Consider the following 22,341-nt stretch of genomic DNA (forward strand, 5'->3'; position numbering starts at 1 on the left):
TATTTTTTCTAGTCCACCGGCTCATCTACATGGTGTGTCATGCTTTGCAGCAATGTAATTTTCCGGCATTTCCCTCCTGAAGACGAGAGAAAAGAAACTGACAGCGAGGTTAGGTGGTGAAAATACAGCAGAGGAGATTTTAGTTCTACTTTGAGCTTAAAACGTAAACATTAAGCTAAAAAAAACCAACTAAAAAACATCAATATGGTGTGACTAAGACACTGGCATTGATCAGCTAATCATGGGATTGTGTAGCCACCCACTGTTCTCTGTCTGTTCTCAGTCCTATAAGAGAAGAAGTTGCAGACTCAGGCCCCGTTTACGTAATAAGGTTTTTCTAAGTATAAATGGAAAAGTTTTGTCGTGTTTTGGGGGCCTGTTTACATGAAAGTTGCGCTCAGAGCCACTGTAATAGCAGCCCAACTTCATTGTCCATATAAATGTCCATGTACTGGCCATTATTAATGTTTACAGTTTATTGTTCCCGGACACGTCTCTGTGGTATTAATAGAAAAACAAACAGCAGTCACTCGTGGCCCAGTATGAAAACTATATTGTTTTCAGGGTTTATGCCATTTTTGTGTGAGCGGACACCATTATAAAAAAAAAGATTCTGAAACAAAAATGCAAAAGACCATGTGATTTCACATAAAACATGAATAAATGGGGCCTGAAGAAACATTTTGCAACTACTAACAGCAAACTGCCAAAACTCTGACTACCTCTGGATATGATGCACAGATGTCCTATTGAAGCTTACATTTTGTAGTTTCAAGTTTATTGTCATCTGTACAACAGTCTTTTTCAGCTGCCTACAGAGAATGTCGAGTTTAAAATAGCAAATACAAGAGCATGTATTGTATTTGGAAACAACAAATTATTATGTCTGTCCTGCTTGTCCAAGCCGATGACATGCAGAGACCCATCTACTGCCTGCATTATTGAGAAACTGCCTCATGTGACCTCGCTATTGAAAGAAAACGCTAGTTTTAGAGATAAGGACTGCACTCTGTTCCAGGTCAACACTGACAAGTAAAGTAAACACGAGCACGTCAGCTCTGCTTCACAAAGACTTCCAGAGGCAGAAGGTGCAGATACACGTATGTTTAGTTTCTAAACTGTGGATTTATCTGTGATGTGTGTGTTATTGCGTAAAGGCCAGCCAGCCTGCCTTGAAATTAAACAAAAAGAAGGAAAAAAAAAAAAAGTCCTACCACTGTGTGAGGGGGACACTCGGGAGGCCTCCGTGTTGTCTGGAGGGGAGGGGGTCGAGTCGCTTTCTATGTAGTGGACAAAAACCCATTGCATGTCGCTCTTGATATTTTCAACTCCTGTCAGTTCATCCTTGGAAAAAAAACAAAAAAAATGCTTAATCGTGTAAAAATGTTTTTTTTGAATGGTTGAGTATTTCCAAATGAGGTCTATCATGAAATAAATATTTCTCTTTTGGTTTAAAAGTTTGACCAAATTCTTTTGACTTGCTCTGTCCACTCACAAAATCCAGTGTTTGATTAATTCCTGCCACCTTATGATTAAATATTTGTGGCAACTATATTTAATATAGGGAATTTCTACATTCTGCCTTATAGATGATGACGTTCCTAAAATATTATAACGAGCTGAAGACTTTTATAAGGTAATTACAGTGAACAATGTTATCGTCCAATCACTGCACAGCTTTGAATTCAGTTAATTAAAGTCTCTGCAAAGCTTCTGCTGTTCCAAATGTGCGGCTTGTCCACTTTGTCCCGCAGTGTCTGTTTGAACATGACAACAGGAGGGAGCTTTTGTCGATGGTCATACTGCATGTCCATACTCGCTGTCGTAATCCACAGGTAGGTATTTGACTGGTGTGTGTCCGTGGCTGTCACAGGAGGGAGGGTGAGCGCTCAAAATGCCCCCCTCGTTCCTGTAGGTGACCTGTGGGCCTCGACCTGTGCTCCGGCTGGTGCGGCGGCTGGCCGGGCGGCTCTCTGGAGGCGTGGCGTCCTCCCTTGTTAACAGAGAGATAGAAAAGTCGACTGTGATTTAGGTCCCGATTATACAAAGTTTCAAGTGAAAATGCATCGTCTTTGAGTTTCACAAAGGTTTTGCATTTAGTCAGCAATGTTTTGTAAACGTCTATACTAAACACTGAAAACAATGTCCTTTGTAAAGAAAACACACACATGCACACAGAGAACAATATAAACATTAAGAGTGGCGAGTCCACAGACATTTGCATGGACAAAAAACTGAGTTGGATTGTTATTATGGTGACTGTCAACTACAAAACTACCAAGTCTCAGAAGAATATGGACTTGGAGTCGGTTCTCTGGTTTGTTTAATTGTTTCTAAAGTGTGCGCTCCAACGAGCGAATCGGAAAGCAAACCATTGTCGTCGTCACCAAAGTTTTTAGCCAACCATCCAGATAGACTCTAACTTTGACCCGCCCACAAGCAGAACCCACGCGCTGTTTTGTTTTGTTTTTTTCCACCTGGTGAAAGCTGCAGGTGTTTAACTTAAGCCTAGAAAAATACCGGTGAAGATACGAGAAAAACACGCCAGATGCACACTTATTAATTGTATCGATGAGCAGAGGAGTGGATTTTTACTGCCTTCGTCTGAGCCTGTGAAGATCCAGTGGATTAATTAGATTTTTAATGGAACTCTACAACAAGACCTCCCACAGTTTTACATGTGGCTCCCCAGTGGCGAGGCCGTCCCGTCCCTGGATTCGCTGCAAAACTTCGAATGACGCAAATGTGGGCACTGTAAGTAAAATATTCCGATTAATATGCCTTTAAATAAATTTTCTTGTTATTGCTTTTCGAAGCACCAGGCTGGTTAGTTTGCAACAGTTGATCCCACGCCGTTTTTTGTTTATTGCGAGGTATTGTTCATGTATGCAAAGTTGTGCTGCGAAAGGTTTTCCCAAGGGCTTGATAACTGTGAGGTGATCTTTTTTTTTAAATGTATTTCTATGATTCAATGGAGGTTCAGGATATTCTCCTGTCTCCTACTAATTATGATCATTAGTAGAGGATCATTAAATTATCTGATCTCAGTGTGGCATGCACATAGTTAAAGTGCATAGTCACTCAGTCTAGTCTGAATAGTCATTTATTTGCTGTTAAAGCAGCATATTTCTTTGTAAAGAAAATAGTCAGTGCCAGGGCCGCCCCTGGCCAAGTGGGGGCCCTAAGCAGGATTTTATTTTGGGGCCCCCCTTCCAATAACATAATAATAATAATAATAATAATAAATTACAATTACTAACGAATCAAATGAACAGCCTCTATCAACAGTGGAACAATAACTTTACAGATGAACAGTGGGACAAGAACTTTACAGATGCACACGTCTGAAAAAACTTTGTGGCATAAACAGTTTATGCCACAAAGTTTTTTCTTTTTTATTTCAACAACATCCCCACCTTCAAGTGAAGCACGAGCCTCTTCTTGTTTGGACTTTTTCTTTCTTTTGCTAGCTCCCGAATCGTATTGACGTTTGGAAGCCATCTCTCTCTCTCTCTCTACTCTCTACCTGGAAACAACTGCCTACCGGCCCATCTGACCGCTGATTGGTCAGATGGTGACGCTTCGCGCTTTCAATCATATCGTCTCTTTTTTTTCTCTCTCTCTCTCCTGCCTCGGGCTGACTTGGTGGCTCTACGCCTCTCGGCAAAATGCACGCGCATCCTTTGCGCATTTGCAGATTATGATGATACTTTATTGATCCCGAGGGAAATTCAATTCACTTGCGCAAAATGGGGCCCCCCATGGATCGCGGGGCCCTACGCACAGCGCGTGTTCTGCGTGTAGGGAGGGGCGGGTCTGAGTGCAACTGATTAACATATTCAGCCACACAATGTGTTTCACCAACCATTCTGGAACGTCCTGCTGCAGCAGCAGAGTCACAACTTCTTCAGGAGCTTCTCCTTCTGGGTCACATTCTGGTTCTTATTGGTTTGGTTGAATGGTGTTTCTCCATAATGTAGTGTCAGATAGAATAAAAACAATAGCACATGGCATGAGGAGATGAAGGACTCCCTCATCTTCCCAAGATGGGAATGTGGACGGAGCCAGTCCAGCTCCCTGAAAATCAGCACATTCTGAATGAGGCTCGAATGCTCAAATATTCAACTGGATGAAAATCAAGGACACGCTGGATTTGGGGCAAAAAGCTTTGAATACATTGTTTTTGTAAAAAAAAAAAAAGAACTATGTGAAAGTGGTAAAGTTGTGTGATTTGACTCCTTTAATGTCAATCTATTTGTGCATGTGCTAAAGAACTATTTCGGGCAGCCATATTGCACATGTACAGTAGCGTTGTCCCTCATTTCCATGGAGATAGAACCCAAAGGTTTCCAGAAAGTGCTGTTTTCACTCGCTTTTGTAAAGTTCCTCCTCGGGAGCTGTTTTCAAAAGGTTGTGTATGCTCTCTGACCATCTCTGTGGAAACGTAATCCAGAACTCAAAGTTTGACCAGTAAAGTGGGAGCATAGTAACTTTTAAACATACATTTCCCAACAAATGATTCCCTTTATTTGATTGTAAAGGGGCGGTAATGCATCATGAAAAAGTTAACAATGAATTGGAACACAATTTAAACATTAAACATTTTTTACAAAGCCTCTTAATGCAAACTGTAGTGAAATAACAGAAATAAAGCAACCTGCATATTGCAGCTTTCAGAAAGAATGTCTTCTCTACACATTCATAGTATGAATTGCTCATAGCCGTAATTCTTTAAAACATTACTATAATTATATTAATAAGATATGCTTTGAAGTTCTTGAAGTAAAAAGTACATTTATTTGTTATTTTTATCCTTTTTATGGCCATCTAGGCCAGATTGGACCCTCTGGGGGATGGATTTTGGCCCGGGAGCTGTATGTTTGATAATAATGTTATACGTTCGCATTCTTTATGAAATCAAACACTTTCTTCAATACTTCTTAGGTTTGCATGACATCATCCATCACCAAGGTCGCCCGCAGGTAGACAAGAGGGCAGGAGGGATGTCCGCTGTTTGGAAAGTCTTCAATATTTATAAGAATGGAAAATCCAAGACAAACTGTAAATTATCGTTCAATGTCAAAATATCATGAGGAGGAAAAGACTGTTTGTACAACTGTTAAGCGAAGCATCGACGCACAGGCTGTGCATAGCCTTCACATATTGTTTACATATGGACAATGAATTAGGCTTAATAATAATAATAATAATAATGCATTTTATTTGTATTGCACTTTACATTACTATATCTCAGAATGCTAAAACCAATGTGAGCTAATGAATTCCACAGACGGGAGGCAGCGGTCATGGTTTTTGGTTTTGGTGAGGAGCCTGGTGGTGCTGTTCTGGATGTATTGGAGTTTCTGAAAGTTTTTGTTTGTGATGCCATAGAGGAGTGAGTTGCAGTAATCCAACCACACACTGAGGTTAGTGACAGTGGAAGAGAGAGGGACGTCTTGACCAGAAATGTTTATTGTTGTGATTGTAGATTACTGAAGCTGATGAGGTGTGCCGACAAGTATGGCCTCTGTTTTGGAGAAATTCATCCATGCATTTAGCTCGTCCAGGCACATGGTGAGTGTGGAGGTTGATGGTGGGTGTGAGGTGGATGCTGACACAGACGAGGGGCAACTACTTGTATTAGTACTCACTATTAGTAAGTAACTTAAGGTCAGTACTCATATTTGTACTTGCAGCCCTAATTCCGGAACAGAAATTTTCATTAAATCCGACAATAATGAATGGATTTTTTTTTATGAAATTCAGAAGGCTGAGTGGGACATTAGAATTTGCAAGTGGTCTGGATCGTATACTGAATGTGTAAAATCAGTTGAAACTGGTTTTGTTATTTTAAGTTATGAAAAGATGCTCGCACCATCAGATCTGTTCAAAAGAGAAGATTCTAAAACATCAAATATGAAGTCTTAAGAACATTATTCAGTCTTTTTGTGTCTTTTTTTCCTCAAACCTGTGTTGTCACCACGCTGCAGGTCTTTCTCATATTTTCTATCGCTTTACCTGGATGTGTCTGGACACAATTTCCTTGGTGAAGCGGCATTGCCTCGTAGGTAAAGGCATACATCTTTGTTGCATTAGCCTATTTGGAAACTTTCCCTCGGGGATGATGACTTTCACAGAGAAGCAGATTTAACTTTCTCTTCTTCTGTGGTGGATTCAACCAACAAACACTGACAGAGTATACAGACTGTCTCCTCGTCAACACTGCTGCCAACTGAGCTTACAAGCTGCCTTGTATTCTGTATTTATGTGACTTTGCAGTGCACCTCACCCACTTCGACATATTCTGCTCCTGTGCAGGCCGAACACTCAGACACACCGCTGCTAAAGGGAATATATTTGACTTTTGATTTGCTTAAATGGGAAAACGAATGTACCTCAGGCCTGTGGGGCATGATTTGCGGTGTGTCTTGAGTTATTGCACAAGATGCAGGAACAATAAAACACTGAATCTGATCATTTATCATTTACCTGGAATGCTGCTTGAGAATTATTTGTGCATCTTGATTTCGCCGCAAGTCATTAATTTATTCAAGTTTATATGAAAGTTTCTCTTTTTTCTTCTTCTTCTTTATTTTATCATTAAAAATGGCAGGCACGTGACATCAGTATTCAATCAAGTTAGATTGGGAATTCGGGTGGACCCTGAGCCTGAAAACAATTTAACAATGAGTCAATGAAGTCACAATTCACCAGTTCATATGTTTGAATTAGAAAAGTATAAAAAAAAATTTTTTTCTCTGTATTTGCTACGCGTGAGAATAAATCAGCCTGTTGTGGTGTTATTGTCTCCGTCAGCACAGCTGCTGCTTCCACTCACAGTGGCCCACGACGTCCACATCCATGGATAGAAAGACCTTAAGATTTCACAACATGCAGCTCTGGTGTTTGACTCCCGAGTCGACACATAAAGAGATGTGATACTCATGAACTTTTCAAACCGCAGTGCTCTCCTTTAACCTCAAAGCATCTGACCCATGTGACAGCGAGCGTTGTGATTTCCATTATTAGGTTTAGAGCTGTGGCGCTATGATCACGCGAGGGGTGTCAGAGTTCCATGCTGGCATTCGGGCTTTGGGTGCTTCTCATCTCTTGAACGCAACCCGCTGTCCTCCCACACTGACACTACCTCTGTTTCAGTGTCTGCTTTGAAAGCTGTTTTCAACTGTGTGTGAACCGCAACTCCAACTGTCTTTATGGAGACAAAGTTGGTACACAAACGAAGCCTTTTCAGAGATGTCAGACCAGCAGGCCACCTCTTTTAAACTGCTCAGTTTTAGGGCTGAGGAGAATTCACTGTGAAAGAAAACTTGAAAAGGCACAAACCTTGTAATGTTCACATGGGCAATCAGAAAGGCTGTCATAAGAAATGTAAACCTAATTATTTCCTTTTCATGAACCGTTTACTTTCCTAACATACAGTTCAATTGCGTTTTGGGGTGATTCACAAAGAATTACACTGTGAGTGACATTATTCACAAACGAGGGAATTTAAATGTGGATTTTTGTGCATCAGGGTCTGTTTATATGAGAAAGATCTGGTATAATGTCCATGTTGTTTTGCTTGAGTTCACCATGAAGTGATTAAATGGATTACACTGAATGTGATACTATTGAGCATGGACCAGAAGTAAGATCAGACCTCAATATTTAAGTAGCAATAACACAATGGCTACAATAACGGCAGCATTTAGGAAGACAAACATTTTCAAATGTAGTAAATCACATTGTGCATCGTACAATAATGTCAGCATATAATGTTGTACATTTAACGTTGTTAAATGTAATCCTCAGTGCATCCAATTAGCCGATCAGCTTCCACATACATGTGTGCAATAACTTTGTGCTGGTTGTTACAGAATACTTGCAAATTCGTAATATATCAGATCAATTGTCTGTGGTAGACCCAGACAGGACCAAGATTTTAACTGGCTGAGACCGAGACAAGACGAAGATATTGAAATTGTGGTCTTGAGACCAAGACTGGTGTCCAGTACTGTTTCAATTTAACTATGTTCATATTATCTCTTAACTCTGTACCCAACTGTTAATACACCCGAAAGCATACTTTATAATATGAAGTGCTTTTCATGATCTAGCTTTCCAACATTTAACCATTAAATAGAGTGAGGAGCCAGTATATTTCTCTGGTCCCAGTTATTTAACTATAACCAGCTTCTTTCTGAAGCAATAACATACTGTGACACTTGAAGAATCAACATCTGATCTCTGTTTTTGCCAACAGACAACTTTGTCGCTCAGACATAAAACCGACGATCACAGATATACATTTGTTAAATTATTCCTATTATGTAACTATTCACAAGGTTAAAGTACAACTGCCGACAACCTCAACCGGAATGAAAGCTACATAAATATCACATATATACTGAAGTTATGTAACATTTATGTAGCTGTCAGATATTGTCGAAGGCCTTTATATTGTATAGGTGGCAGATAACAAGCTGGAGGATTTCAACCACTCAAACGTTTTTTCTGATGCTTCTTTGTAGAACAAAATCGGGGAGATCTGCTGAAATAGGGTTAGTTTGTGTGTGTGTGTCTTAGATAGTTGTACTTGATGATGTATTTCACACATAACTATTGACGTGTTTTTAACGTCACACTTTTTTTTTTTTGTTTGTTTCACATCCACAATGTCAAAGCAGTTTGATGGCTGTGACTCCCTCACTGCTCACAGAAAGCTCTCTTGTCTTTGTGAAACAAAGAAAAAAAAAAACAAGGGCTTTTTATTCAATCAAATCAAAAAATTTTTAACAGCAGTAAGTCTTGTTTTTGTTGTTTGAAGAGCTAATATAAGATTAGAGTCTTTCATGTTTGTTTTCTCTGAATGTGTCATTTATCCACATTGGGTTTTTTTTTTTTTTGGGGGGGGGGGGTTGTAATTGAGTCAAGTACAATCATCAAATGATCTGATTTGACAAAGCTGGTTTATTTGCCTCTATTTGTAAAAAAAAGAAATACATTTGAAACTCTGCTCTCATAAAACTGGAATACTCTCATTTCCAAGCAGTATTGTAACTACAGGTATGCAGGCCTTTCGAAGATCATTGATATACATTTAAATATTATTCCCAAATTATAAAGAACAGTATAGGTGAGGAGTGATTGCTGATAATAAAGATCCTCTCAATTTCTGAGAGCCAGAATACCAACAAGAAGAAAAAACCCTTGAGGTTCAACACACACACACACACACACACACACACACACACACACACACACACACACACACACACACACACACACACACACAGCACATCAACTATATATACAGTATTTCCTCATCATAAACAGTGGACATATCATTAAAAAGTGCAAATAAATGTTAAATCGAACAGGGTGTGTTTTTGTTGGTTTTACGCCATATTCACTCATACTTTGTTCCTTTTGTTAACCAAACGGCTTCAACGTCGTATAATTGCCTCTCTTGCTTTTGAAGTTTGATTGTCAGCGTCATCGTTTTGACGTCCATGTCTTGCTTGTCAGTTTTTTTTTATTTCGTTTTATGCTATAAATGCAAGTTCTATAGATGTAACAATCTGCAGAAGTCTATTTAAATAATGTTCAGCCTCCACGCCTCCATTTGACAAAACTGGCCACTAACTAGGAGTGAAGTTTTGTACTCATGGGACATTTCGGAGATAAATGAGGACTTGGGAGACAGGTGCCAGACAGCGAGAGTGAGAGTTTCAGCTCACTTATCTCTCCGTCTTGCCTGCTGTACCTGATTTCATTGGAGAACTCCTTCTCAAACTTTCTTCTGGTGCTCAGCTTCCAATAAAGCAGCCCGATGAAGACCAGCAGGATGAAGATGAGGAGCAGAGACCCCACAACAGTGCCGGTGATCACGGCTGCTCTGTTCGGAGCTGTGAAAAACGGAGAATTATTCACTCAGAGGCTCTGTGGGAGAAAATGACACGGTGTGAAGTATTCATTATGCTGCAGCACACTTGTTGTCGAGTGGGTTCTCGTTTTGTGAAGGCTTTTCCAAATCCTCATTCACAGTAAGATGCATCTACTTCAGTTTCTTACTTCTGTGTCATTCAGTGCTCAGTATATAGCAGTGATTCGCAACTTCCTCTTGTCAAACCTGACAGTAAAGACTGGTGGATGCTCTACTCAGCACTACATGCAAGAAAGGGCATCATTAGGATTTTCTTTGACATGTCCAAAGATGTGCACATGTCAAAAAATATGTATTTTTCCTTCTTCACATATTGCTTCTGGATTGGGCTTCTTACCCGTCTGATCACTGTTCTACATAAATAACCTTTCAGGTTATTTGAAAATATGAATACTTCAGTCAAATTTAATTGAACTGAATTGAATTAAATGAGTACGTATAGCATATCCCAACAACTAGACCAGTTTTTGTTAAGCAAACTGCACACAAAATCCTCCAGAACATCCAAGAATTTCAGCTTTATTTATGTATTGCGTATTATGTATTTTATAAATAAAATGTTTCCTGCACTTAATAACATTTTGCCAAAACAATAATTAAAAAATGTCGTAAGATAATAGCTGATGTTAAATTGGCAAGCTTTGACATTGCTGGCAGGTAATGTGTTGTTGGCCATTGTTACATTATTGGTTATTAGAGAAATCTTTATGAAAGAGTAGAAAAAAGCAGATTTCAAGTATGAAAGAGCTTCTGAACAAGCTCACATCCGATATGTTAAATCAAATGAATTCTATGTAAGGCTGGACCACCAGATGTGTTGAGTAAGTGGTAAATGGATTTCACTTCTGAGTGCTTTACACTGTTACTTACATTCACCCATTAAAACACACGTTTACACACCAATGGATCTAGCTGCCATGCAAGGTACTCAATCCATCCGTTGGAAGCAGTTTGTGGCTCAGTGTCATGCTCAAGGACACTTCGACATGTGGACAGAATTGAGACAGGGAATCGGACCCACAACCTTGCGACTAAGAGTTCCTCATTCAACCAACCGAGTCACAGCCACACAGCATTGTTTTGGAAGTAAGGGCAATATGAATGTGAGGTATGATGAATGTTTATTCTGTAGCTTTCATAAGTGTTACTCATAGTTTTCTTCTTAAAATGTAACACATTCCTCATGTGCCAGTGCACTCTGAGAAAACTATTCCTGTAAGTGTGTTGGGACTGCTTTAGTGCACTATACAAGTAAACTCAATTTATCAGAGTCCATTTCCAATAATATAATTCAGATTCATACCTTTAGTTTGAGTCTCCTGCTAAAAACTCTTGGTCTATGGCAGCTGCTCACACTTGAAATGGAAATGAAGGATCGACTGCTCGCGGCCAGAAATCAGAGTACTGAGAGAGAGATGTTGGAATAAAGGCTCGGATCTGCATATCATGAAGCACTGGTGCAGTGACCCTGTTTGACTCTAGACAAAGTGGTGATATATGTCTGTGATGGCACACCTGTCTCACACTCTCAGAGCCGCCAGACTCATTTCCCCGCCAGACTCATTTCCCCGGCAGACGCCTCGACTGAACCACTGAAGTCTGTCTTTTCCCGAGCAGTTCAGAGGCGTTACCCTGCTGCTCTCATTAAAGGAGTCTTCTGTTTACGCTTCAACGATGTGCCACTAAAAGCCCTACGAAGCCTGTTGCATGTGGAGATTTCCTATGCTACCATTTTCTTGTTGCAATTATGGACCGTCAACAGGGACTGGAGACGTACCGGCTGCAGAATCCTTTCAGCTGCAGTCTTGTGTGACTGTGTGATTCAACAGCACAAAGTCAGAGGGGAAAACTTGTGACTCAAAGTTGACATTACCATTGAAGTTGACCTTCCCTCGAGTCATTGTTTGATGACATAATAAGAGTGAGGCGTGCCATGCTGGCACCTTGTGAAAGTGGAGCAAAGAGGGTAGACTTAACCCTTTATACAGCATTTATTAAAGTATTTCGGAAATCTCCAATCTGGGTTTTTGAAGAGCTCACGCTTGCATCACACGCCTTACGTTTCTCTGCTTTCAGGTGGATCCTGCAGCGTTCTGCCCCAACTTCATTGTTCACCTCACAAAGGTAGATTCCTGCAGAGCTCTGCGAGTGGTTGCTGATTTTCAGATCCCCGGTCGTGCTGTCTGAGAGATACATGCATGCACAGAGGTCACAAACACACATTAACATGGTATAACCAAAGGGTAATCAAATTGGCTGCCTTTCTCCACACTGGAAACAAATTCTTAAAGCCAGATATTCCTTTCCATGTGTTTACGCATGTGAGTGTCTGATCAATGCAGCTTGCAGGAACCACTGTAGGAAACAACCTCAGGGATGTTTTCAAGAGTGAAAATACAATGGGAAGGAGATGCTGGTAATACAGAAACATATTCGAGGATTCACTCATGGTAACCAACTAACCTCAAATGCATTATTTTGGACTGTGGGAGGAAAAATGTCTTACCACCAAAAAACATGCAAACTCTTCAGAGTAAGTCCCCGAAGCCTAGCCTCTCTGCATGCTACCATGCATAAATGGAACCTATTTCCAAGAGGAACCAAGAAATAAGAGGCAATTTTTTTTTTACCCATTTAGGGGAAAATTATTACAGAAATTGTAATATTTGCAAAGAATCTGGTGTTTTTGACTGATATCCAGCCTCAACACAGGCACAAACACACACACACACACACACACACACACACACACACGCACGCTCTTTGATGTGCAGTATCATAGTGACATCAGCAGAGGTCAGACTTACCCTGTGCGGCAGCAGCCGGGATGGGGTCGCCGCTCTCCCTCCTCCACCTGTATTTCAAGGGAGGCGAGCCTTTTGCAGACTTGCAGTGCAGAGACGCAGCTTGGCCGACCAGCCCCCCTCCCTCCACCCGGCACTTCGGCACTGACGGCTTCACTGCAAATCAAAAAATCAAAATAACACAGGGATCACTTTCTGTTGCCATTTCCTTTCTGTTTTGGGATGGAAAACAAGGCAGAACTAGCAGAGGTTAAAAATCGTTGGGCTTGAGGGTTTTGTAACCATTTCAAGTCTGTTAGTTGGGAAATGCTGACCAGGTGAGGTGTTCCGTTACTTCAAACCAACAGCAGAATGCATGCTTTCCAAATACAACCATAATTATTTTCAGTATTGAACCATTTTACATCAAAAAGGGTTGAAATTCATTCAAATTACATTGAAACTGACTATAGTTTAATCATATTCTTCGACAAATGGAACCAACAGGATTCCCATATGCAGTATAGCAGCATATAAACTGGATGCACTTCTAAAACCTTTGAGGAAGATGCATGTCAACAGTTTATGGATTTTCCTTCATTCCTTTTGTTTTTAATGTTTCCATTTAGCTCTGTAAATGCATGTGGTTGGGAGCAGCGTGAAAACAGGGATCACTTGATGGCAGCATGTTTTTCTCTACAGCTTGTACCTGCTGGTTCTCGATTGAGCTCTTACTGTTGTCTTGGTAATCCGCGGTTATTGCACTGATGATTCATTGTACGATTGTAAATCCTGATTTTGAAGCTGTGGACTAACAAGCTACTTTACTGGACACCAAAAGTACATAGAATTTTAGTTAATGCACTTCATCGTCATTGTCTGGGTTTAACTAATATTGCAATGGTGATTTGACTTGGAATAAATAAACATTGAAGTAAATGTTGATGCCTCAGGATTTGTACTTCAAATAAGTGTTCTTTCTCTTCTTTGACCAAGTTATTTAAAAAAAAAAACAACCCTCAAACACATACAGTCCATCGGCAGTTTCCACCATCAGCATTTTAAAAGCAGAGAAATTGTAATTGTTTTTTAAGGGAATTCTGTGCCTCTTCTGATGAACTGTGATCACAGACAATATGGTTTTAGGAAGTGTTTCGCAACTCCTGTCGTGGTGTCCACTACACAGTTTGTTGTTTCTACTTTTAGGTTTCAAGTACACTTTAAAATAAGTGAGTTATTACTATTATGATTATTATGTTTGTTGTTGTTATATCATTTAAAGAAAGTTTCTACATGTTTTAGCTGACTGAGGCCCCATTCCCACGACGTTACAAGTCAGAACTCATTGTTTTAGAGTTTTACTTCCATAAAGGTTTTATCCAACCACCAAGTCCCAGGAGACGATGTGCTGGGAGCCATTGGAGTCACTTAACACAGTCATTGTGCAGAAAAACTATTGACTTTGTGCATGTGAAATAACAGCGTTTCATTGAGTTGCATTTCCCCCCTTTTCCTCTGAGACTAAAGGCCGGCACACGACAGGATAATTGGACCGATTTTTGGTAGTGTCTGAATTTCCTGTGGTGTGGGCAGTTCTAAGAGTGATTTTGTCTCGTCCGGTCTCTTTTTGGGAGGTCTTGGGAAGAGAGATCATAGATAATGAGCATGTTCAATATTTGCGACAGGAAATCCTGTAGTGTGCTGCTCAGCACACTGCAGGAGTGGAGCAGAACATGCTCCTCGACGAGCTGAGCAGCACGGTGTGTGAAAAGAAAAACCAACCAGACTGAAAGCAACACTGCGGCTGCAGCCAAAGCTGGAAGGTTCCAGACCACTAATGAGTGGCTCGAAGAGATCATACTATATGAATTCATTGGACAATATACACGGACCTGCTTGGCACTGTGATCACTCAGTTTCATTTAATTATTCCTCACTGCTCTTCTTTCACTTTGTATTTTCCATCAAGTTGTTTTGAGGCTATTTCCCCAGTGTGAATGCATTTTGTGTTGGAATAGTATTTCCTCACCGTGGTGGTAGAATAGATGTGCGTTCCATAAATCGATGTTTCTGCAGTTACATCAGATGTGACCATTATTATTAACCTCATTATTATAGCTAAACCCTCGTGGAGCTAAACAGACTTGGGACAAGTCAAGAACAACAACAAAAACATCCTTCAAAGCTTTACTGACCAGGATTTATTTTATTATATCAAAAAGATCACTCTAAACACTCCTCCTCCACTCTGCTGTGCTCTGAGTTCTCCAAGTGGGCGTTACAATCCATGCACCAATCAGGATATTGTACATATAGGCAGGTCATTTTCCAAGAGATCTGATTGGTCAGGAGATGCACCTTCATTCTCTGCTCTGGACCAGTTCGGACATTCACAGTACAGGGATGATTTATCCCGGTAAGAAGTGAATTTGCTTTGTTGTACGGAAATCCCAGGGTTAATCCCGAGGTTACCTTGAAAAAAGAAAATCCGGAATCATAATATAGGCCTGAGGTTGATTTGTAGCAACATGTTTGTTTACGTCTACATGCTGTGTTTTACACTGAAGTCACGTTTGTCCCGGTGAGATTTGGAATATTGAGTATGAAGAACCTGATACTCTGCTGAAGGTTCGGTTAGTGTGTGGTGAGCTCTGTAGTTCATGCCACACACTAAGTGTATGGTCTCTAAATCTGTGAAGCTTTGAAAAATCCCGTACTGTGTGCTAGGCTTGTATAAACAGACACCCAAAATGCAACAAAAGTCCAGCATTGCACTTGAAAACATTGCCATTTTTACACAAGGCCTGATTTTTTCATTTATTTCTTTTTCTACCTTTGGTGATCTGACCTCTCAGTTCTGTATTTCGTCCTCTCTTGGAACATGTTTTTTTTTTTTTTAACCCAATCATGTCACTGAACAACAAAATGCTTTATTGAAATTCCTCAATCATTTTCAATTGAAATGTGTCATTTGTATACAAATTTACATCTTAGTTTAAATATTTCACAAGTATTAAACTAAATATTCTGTTATTATAAAATGTGTCACCATATTTCACCTTTTTGGAAATGCAGTTGTGAAGAATCTACACATTCATTGAAGCTGTCAGACCAGATGAGCAGGGAAGTTTCTTTACCAATGGTCTTGTAATGAAATGCAGCAGTCGAGACCTTTAACAGAACTTGAGCCATAATGTCTGAAACTCAAGGTCTCCCACCACAGGACACTTGAATGTTGCTTGTAAATGAAAAAGTTCATTTCACAGCTGGGATAGATGAAGGTGAATTGGTCTGGGGATGTTATTTTTGGATGTGGCGAGTAAACTGTTCCTTGAATGTTACAATAATAAGCATTTTGTAAGAATGATTGAGCAGGTTGAGCAGTTTTAGTCTAGTATCGCATTAATTAAAAGTACATACAGTATGTTTGATGTGTATTGAGGGACACATTGGTAAGATTTGAAAAAATTAGCTGTCAATATGCAGTCCAGTGTGTTTATTTATTAATTTTTTTCTGTATTAATACATATGTTGGTTTAAAGCAAGACATTTTTCTGTCTTATAGGTGAATGTCTTCAGTTTAGAATTGTATTACTGTCGTACAGCTCATGGTAAAATAAAAGCACTTGATATGATGACATTTTGGAGAAGTATGAATCATTGCTCTATACTGCAAGTAGTCAGAAATGCTCAATCAAGAAATTTTGTTTTAAGAATGCCAAATGTTAAAGTTTATTCAAGTAGGTGGTGGACTTAAATCCAGGAAAGTGTTGCAATTATAGAACTGAAACTGGGTAAATAAATTAAAAGCAAATTAGTTTGTACACTGAAATGAAATGCAGGTGACATAGTGCGATGTGACGCAGATTTTATTTCACAAACTCTTCTTCATTTTGAATGATAGAATGATCATGTGAAAGCTTCTAGAAGTTAGTAAAAGAGCTTCAGCGCCAGAAGAGATCAGACTGTCCATTCCAAATTGCACAGCAAACAGAACAAGATCGATTCAGACCTCATCGATTAATACTTGCTATTTTGCACCTGAATCGTTTTCATACTGAAACTCGGGGTAACCACAAATACTACAGTGTCATGAATGGTTCATGTCAGAATGGGGTTTTTCAAAACTCAATTCAAATCTTCTTCTCCTTCCCATTTGACATGCATCCTTCCCATAACCAACTCGCCAAAAAGAATGCAGCATTATTGAATTGAAGATATTTGAAGCTGAGATTATCTGAGAAAAAAACAGACACACAGCTGCTCGTTGCAAATTGTTTTTACAATTCTGCAGTCATAAAATTTGAATAAATCCAGCCGGCCTGAATAAAACCTAAAGGACTTTAAACAGCAGGTACGAAATGTCCTGTATCAAATAGGTATGTCACAGTGCATGAATAATTGAATTTGAATGCTTATAGAGACGTTCAGTGGTGCAAAGATTACAGGCAGTCGTGAAGAACGTGGAAGAGAGTGTGAAGCTCTCATGAGTCATCCTTCATGTGCAAGGGCCAAATATTTGACCCTGTGTTTTCATGGTATGAGTCCACTCATCCTTTAAGATGGAGAGGTCACCGTTTTGTTTCTTTTTTGTTTTTGTTTTTGTTTTGATTGATTATTTTCATCCCGTAATGAAGCATTTCTGTCCTGATGTAAGTGCTCTCAGCGATGACAAGGTCCAAATTGATAAAGCACACCAATCAGCGAGCAGCACAGACCCGCGACCGTCGGAAAACATGTGGAATTGTTTTCCCCAGTAAATCAAAACTAAACTGCCAACAGAGGTGACTGTCCCCCCACCTCGGTTACTCCTCAGTCCCTCAACCCGATGAGTTGGACTTGAATCAAGCTAATTCCAATAAGCATCTGGCAAATTTCAACACTGACAAATGGCTCAGAGTGAAGTGTCATTTCGATTTGCTGTTGCCTTTTTCAGTCTCTCATCAATTTCACCCAGTGTTTCCATCAGATCCTGACAAAGCCATCTTCCTTGGGTTTATTCAGCTGTGTCAAACAGTGAACACTGTGACAAAGCTGTGAAAGCGGCCTTGCTTGAGGAGAAACCAAGCCGGTCTTGCTACTTGTATCTGTAAATCTGTAGAAAGGATAACGCTCCAGTTGGAGATGAGTCCTTGATTCAAATCAAATGCATTTACACGGTGCATTGGAGCTGATCCCAGCTCACAATCTGATAGTTCATCATGAACTCCAAGAGGCATGTTTTTCTAAATGGGAATATTGTCCCTCTCGCATGTTTTTGTAAATTGGTATATGTTCCTTCTTTCACAGAGAAAAAAAGAAATTCCAATATTTCTTTCTATTTAACAACAACCTTGAAAAATGGTAACGTCTGTAATTAAACCAAAACATATCTGTATACAAAAAAGTATTTGGACCAATTTTGTATGGATGAAGGAGGAAGCCTTAAATTTACAATTATGAACTGAGAGTATAGCCACTCTGGAGGCCTCCATTGTTGTTGTCATAATCTTTGAAAATGTTCAGGCGGCATGCTTTCTGAAAATTCCACCTTCAGAGCCATCTTGACAAAGTTGTATTTTCAGTGGCTCCCCGCACAATTGTCATATACAGCAAATGGACACCCAAAATGCAATCAAATTTTAGCATTTTCACTTGAAAACATGTAAACAAGGCCAGCTGTAGTGTATTAATGACTAAACAAGGCCACCAAATTTAAATTGAGCTCTCTTTTTTCTTAAAATGGCCTCCGACGTGTAATCTGTTCTGGCCATTTACATTAACACATCATCCTGACTTTTTAATATATATATATATATATATATATATATATTATACACACACACAATTGAGGATGTCACTGTGAATGTTGGTGGACATAAATAATGCAGTTGGGTGTCTTTGCTCACTCTCGGATGCAACTCAATGCCAGGCCTTACCTAACACCAGCAGGGACATCTTGCACGTGTCCACTCCTGGGGATTTCTTGACCTTACACTGGTAGGTAGCGCTGTGGGCAGGCGACAGCATGGCGATGGAGAGCGAGGCGTCGCCTCTCGAAGGGTCACCGGCAGCGAAGCTGAGCCCGTTCACAAGATCCACGTAGAAGTATTGAGTGCCACCGGTGTAGGACAGAAGCTGGAAATGGAACAGATTTAAAAGTGACTTGATGAATGTCTGAGATGTCGAGCATGAATTGCTTGTAGTTTGATACCAGTTTATCCAAACACAGCTCACTTTTTTTTTTTTTTTTGTCTTTTTTTTAATCAACCCTTCAGTGCTTTTAATGTGGATTAAGGGTTGGTGATCTCACTGGTTTACATGGAATAAAACCAGTGAATAAAGTCAGGCGGATCCTGTCACACACTCCACCATTATAAAGTGGTTTTATTTATTTGTCACTGTCATCTTGTGTACAGATGCTGTGCGTTGTGTTTTGATCTCACTGGCTGTAGAACGAACTGCTCCTCTGGCAAAAATAAGTATTACTGACTCTTTTCGGAGTATATATTATCGGTCACAAACGCATGCAATCTTTTTCTTCGTCACTTCTGGTGAACAAGGCGAGACACTGGCAAAAAAAAGTCTCTGAGCACAATTCGAGCTCAATTTAACATCCAATTCGTTGAACCATGTTCTACTGAGCTGCACTGAAGGTGACTATGTACTACTTGCATAAAAAGTAGATAATGCTGTCCATCTACACATCAATCTTCCACCCTGCTTTATTCAAAACAAGGAAATTAGCACATCTCCTGACTGACAAAAGATATTCATTTGGAGGATGAATCCTTCTTTGCTCTTTTTTTTAACCTGTTTCTAAGGAGGTGAAACAATGACTGGAGATCAACGTTGTTTAATAAAGTTTTATGCTTTATTTTCAGAGATAGATTTCTCACATCTATGAAAGATTGAATTGTCTGTTGTACAGAGGTCCCACTTTAAATATAACAAGTATTTCTTTTCCGGGCCCTGTTTACACAACAACGTTTCAAAGGAATATCCATTGTTGTTGTGTTTTCATTTAGATAATGATGCCTGTCAACACTGGAACTCTGAAAACGATGTCCTATTCATGTTGGGCTACTAGTGGGTGGTGTTGGTTGTTTTTGCACTGAAGCTACATGCACATACAGAGACCAATATGCTATCGACATTAACAATGGTGAGTGCAAACAATTAAAATATATTGCTATTCCGGTGACTCTCGATCAAAAACTACCAGGTTCCCTTGAGAATATGGACTTGGAGTCATGACCTTGTTATTGTCCATCTGCTTAGGCATGTGAAGAACTATTAACTACGGCAACGGCGCCCATGTGCAGTAGCAGCATTTCCTCAGTTGGGATGTTTTCAAATAATTATGCTCTCCCCCATTTCCGTAGAGACAGACTCGGAGCGTTTTCAAAAAGTTGTATTTTAAGTGGCTCCGAGTACCATTCTCATGTGAAGGGACACAAAAAACCACAACAAAACGTTTCCATTTTCGCTTGAAAACAATTAACCCTGTCTCAGTCTATGTTTACCAAAAGTCCAACTCTGGAACAAACATGTGAAATGATGCCCGTTAAATATAACTTTATAATCCGGCCTTACAAACACATTAACATGTTATTCTTGTGTGACTTGATCTTTTTTCCCCAAAATATGTGTACTCAGCATGACTTTTTAAGCATCAGAATCCTACTTTAATATGACTATATATCATTGTGTATCATGTGAACAAGGCTTCTTAAAGGCAAAAAAATCCTGAATTACAACCAACCTCTGAGATTTATGAATCGTTTCAACAATCTGTTAGCTTGATATTCATGAGTGTTAATCTGTTGTTTAGCGCAGAGGGTTTTTTTTGTTTTTTTTAAAGACCCAGAAAAAAAGAATGATCCTATTCTATCTGCCACTAAGAGGCAGACAGGCAAAGTAGTTACTGAACCTGATATTTTTCTTAATTAGTGGAGACCAAAATCAGGAAGTCTGTAGTGTATCTGCAAGACAGAAACACAACCTGCAATTGGAAGCTAATGGCTCTCAGTCTCACAGTATACGGATCATCATGCTGTTTCCTGTCTGCTGGATGTGCAAATTGGGAATTGCTTGCTCCCGCAGTATCGGGGCCACTTTATGCTGCTGTATGTCAGAGCCGTGTGCATGTCAGCTGCTTCTCAACTTCTCAGAAAATAATCATCGATTCATGTTTTTGAAAACATAGTGTGTGGCTGCACGATAGTCTGTTTGCATTAAAACCATTGGTCATTTCTCTAAAGCAGCATATATCCTTTGGCTGTGGTAAAACTCTTGCCACCCGAGGGAGAAGATGAGAGCTACAAAACATCCTTTTAAGCCTCCAACAGTAACAACTCATTGAATTTAAGGGGTAAATGTGATAAACAAGTAATTCCTGTGAACTTATGAAGGTGGTAAGTCTTTATCCACACTTCACCCTGCTGGGACGCATTCACACCTAATTCCTATTGAGGTTATGGATTTAGGAAAGGATGACATTTTAATGGATTTGCAGTTGTAAAGACCAGATTGTGAAGTGCTTTTAAAAAACCTATTTTGGTGTACATTTGCTCTGGGAAAAAAAGAAAATCCCAACTTCAGCCCAGCTGAAAATACAAAACACTGGCAAGACTCATTTTCAATCTGAAAGCAAAAGTAACTAAATGTCCCCCCTTCTCTATGCATACAATACTGTCAATGCACGTTGTATACTGTGTCTATGCATGTTGTATACTGGAGTCTTTAATGCTTTTTCAGGTGTATACACTGTTGACGCAGGGGCTGTACGGAGTTTCACCGCCACAAATATCCTTCAAACATCATTTTCATCTGGAATATGAATTGGGCTTTATGGTATCGTGAAGTAGTGAAAGGTTAGTACTTGCACTCACCGTTTAAAAAAGTGATTATCAGTGTATCTTTACTATGAGTGCGACTACTGTGATCAATACAATTATATAAAACCCCAAAACAACAACATGGGGCAATTGTCATAAGATATGGGTCTGAAAATAATACAGCAAGTCACCATAAAAACTGCCCGATTTTCATGGTGCAACTCACAGCGCTCTCACGCGGCCTCTTACCATTTGATCCTTCCGCGTGGTGTCTGGACTCACAACTGACCACTCAATGTCCAGATCTCCAGAGTCAAAGGGGCTGGGTGTGTATCTGCAGCCCAAAGTCACACTCTCTCCTTCAGCCTTGTAGACGGTCTGCGAGCCCGTGGACGTCACCTGCATCCCGCGTGTGCAAATAAGTCCTTAAGAAGTAGAGACGTTATTGGAATTGGGCATGAGCCTCCCTCTCTCATTCGCGCTTTATGTTCTAATGCAGTCAATAAATTGATTGAGAATAATTTCTCAGAGGCACTCTACCTAAGAAAGAAGCGAAATGCCAACAGAAAAGTCGCAGCCAAACTGCCCACTGGAATTAGGTTTTTGAGATGCATTTCATACCTTAGTCACAATAAAACAGATCAATAAGAAACACTCAAACAAGCAAAAGTAAAATAGGTGTTTTGCTCTTTCCAGAATGGATGTCTCGCAGCTTTATATCACTGCTTTTGCAAAGCCCCTCATGCCATGGTCAAACCCAATAACATTAACAAACCTTGAGGAGCAGCAACAA

General features: G+C 39.8%; 1 protein-coding gene across 1 annotated transcript; it reads right to left on the reverse strand.

Annotated features, from left to right (window-relative positions):
• Positions 1-1,797: 1,797 nt before the first annotated feature.
• On the reverse strand, positions 1,798-21,953 carry vsig8a (V-set and immunoglobulin domain containing 8a; the record flags this gene model as incomplete). Its single annotated transcript, XM_080509939.1, has 6 exons — positions 1,798-1,993; positions 9,767-9,908; positions 12,007-12,129; positions 12,754-12,906; positions 18,648-18,846; positions 21,798-21,953. 6 exons carry the CDS (start codon positions 21,951-21,953, stop codon positions 1,798-1,800), a joined length of 969 nt encoding a protein of 322 aa, XP_080366065.1.
• Between the last annotated feature and the right edge of the window lie 388 nt (positions 21,954-22,341).

This window comes from Blennius ocellaris (assembly GCF_963422515.1).
Source record: "Blennius ocellaris genome assembly, chromosome: 15".
NCBI classification, from domain to species: Eukaryota; Metazoa; Chordata; class Actinopteri; order Blenniiformes; family Blenniidae; genus Blennius; species Blennius ocellaris.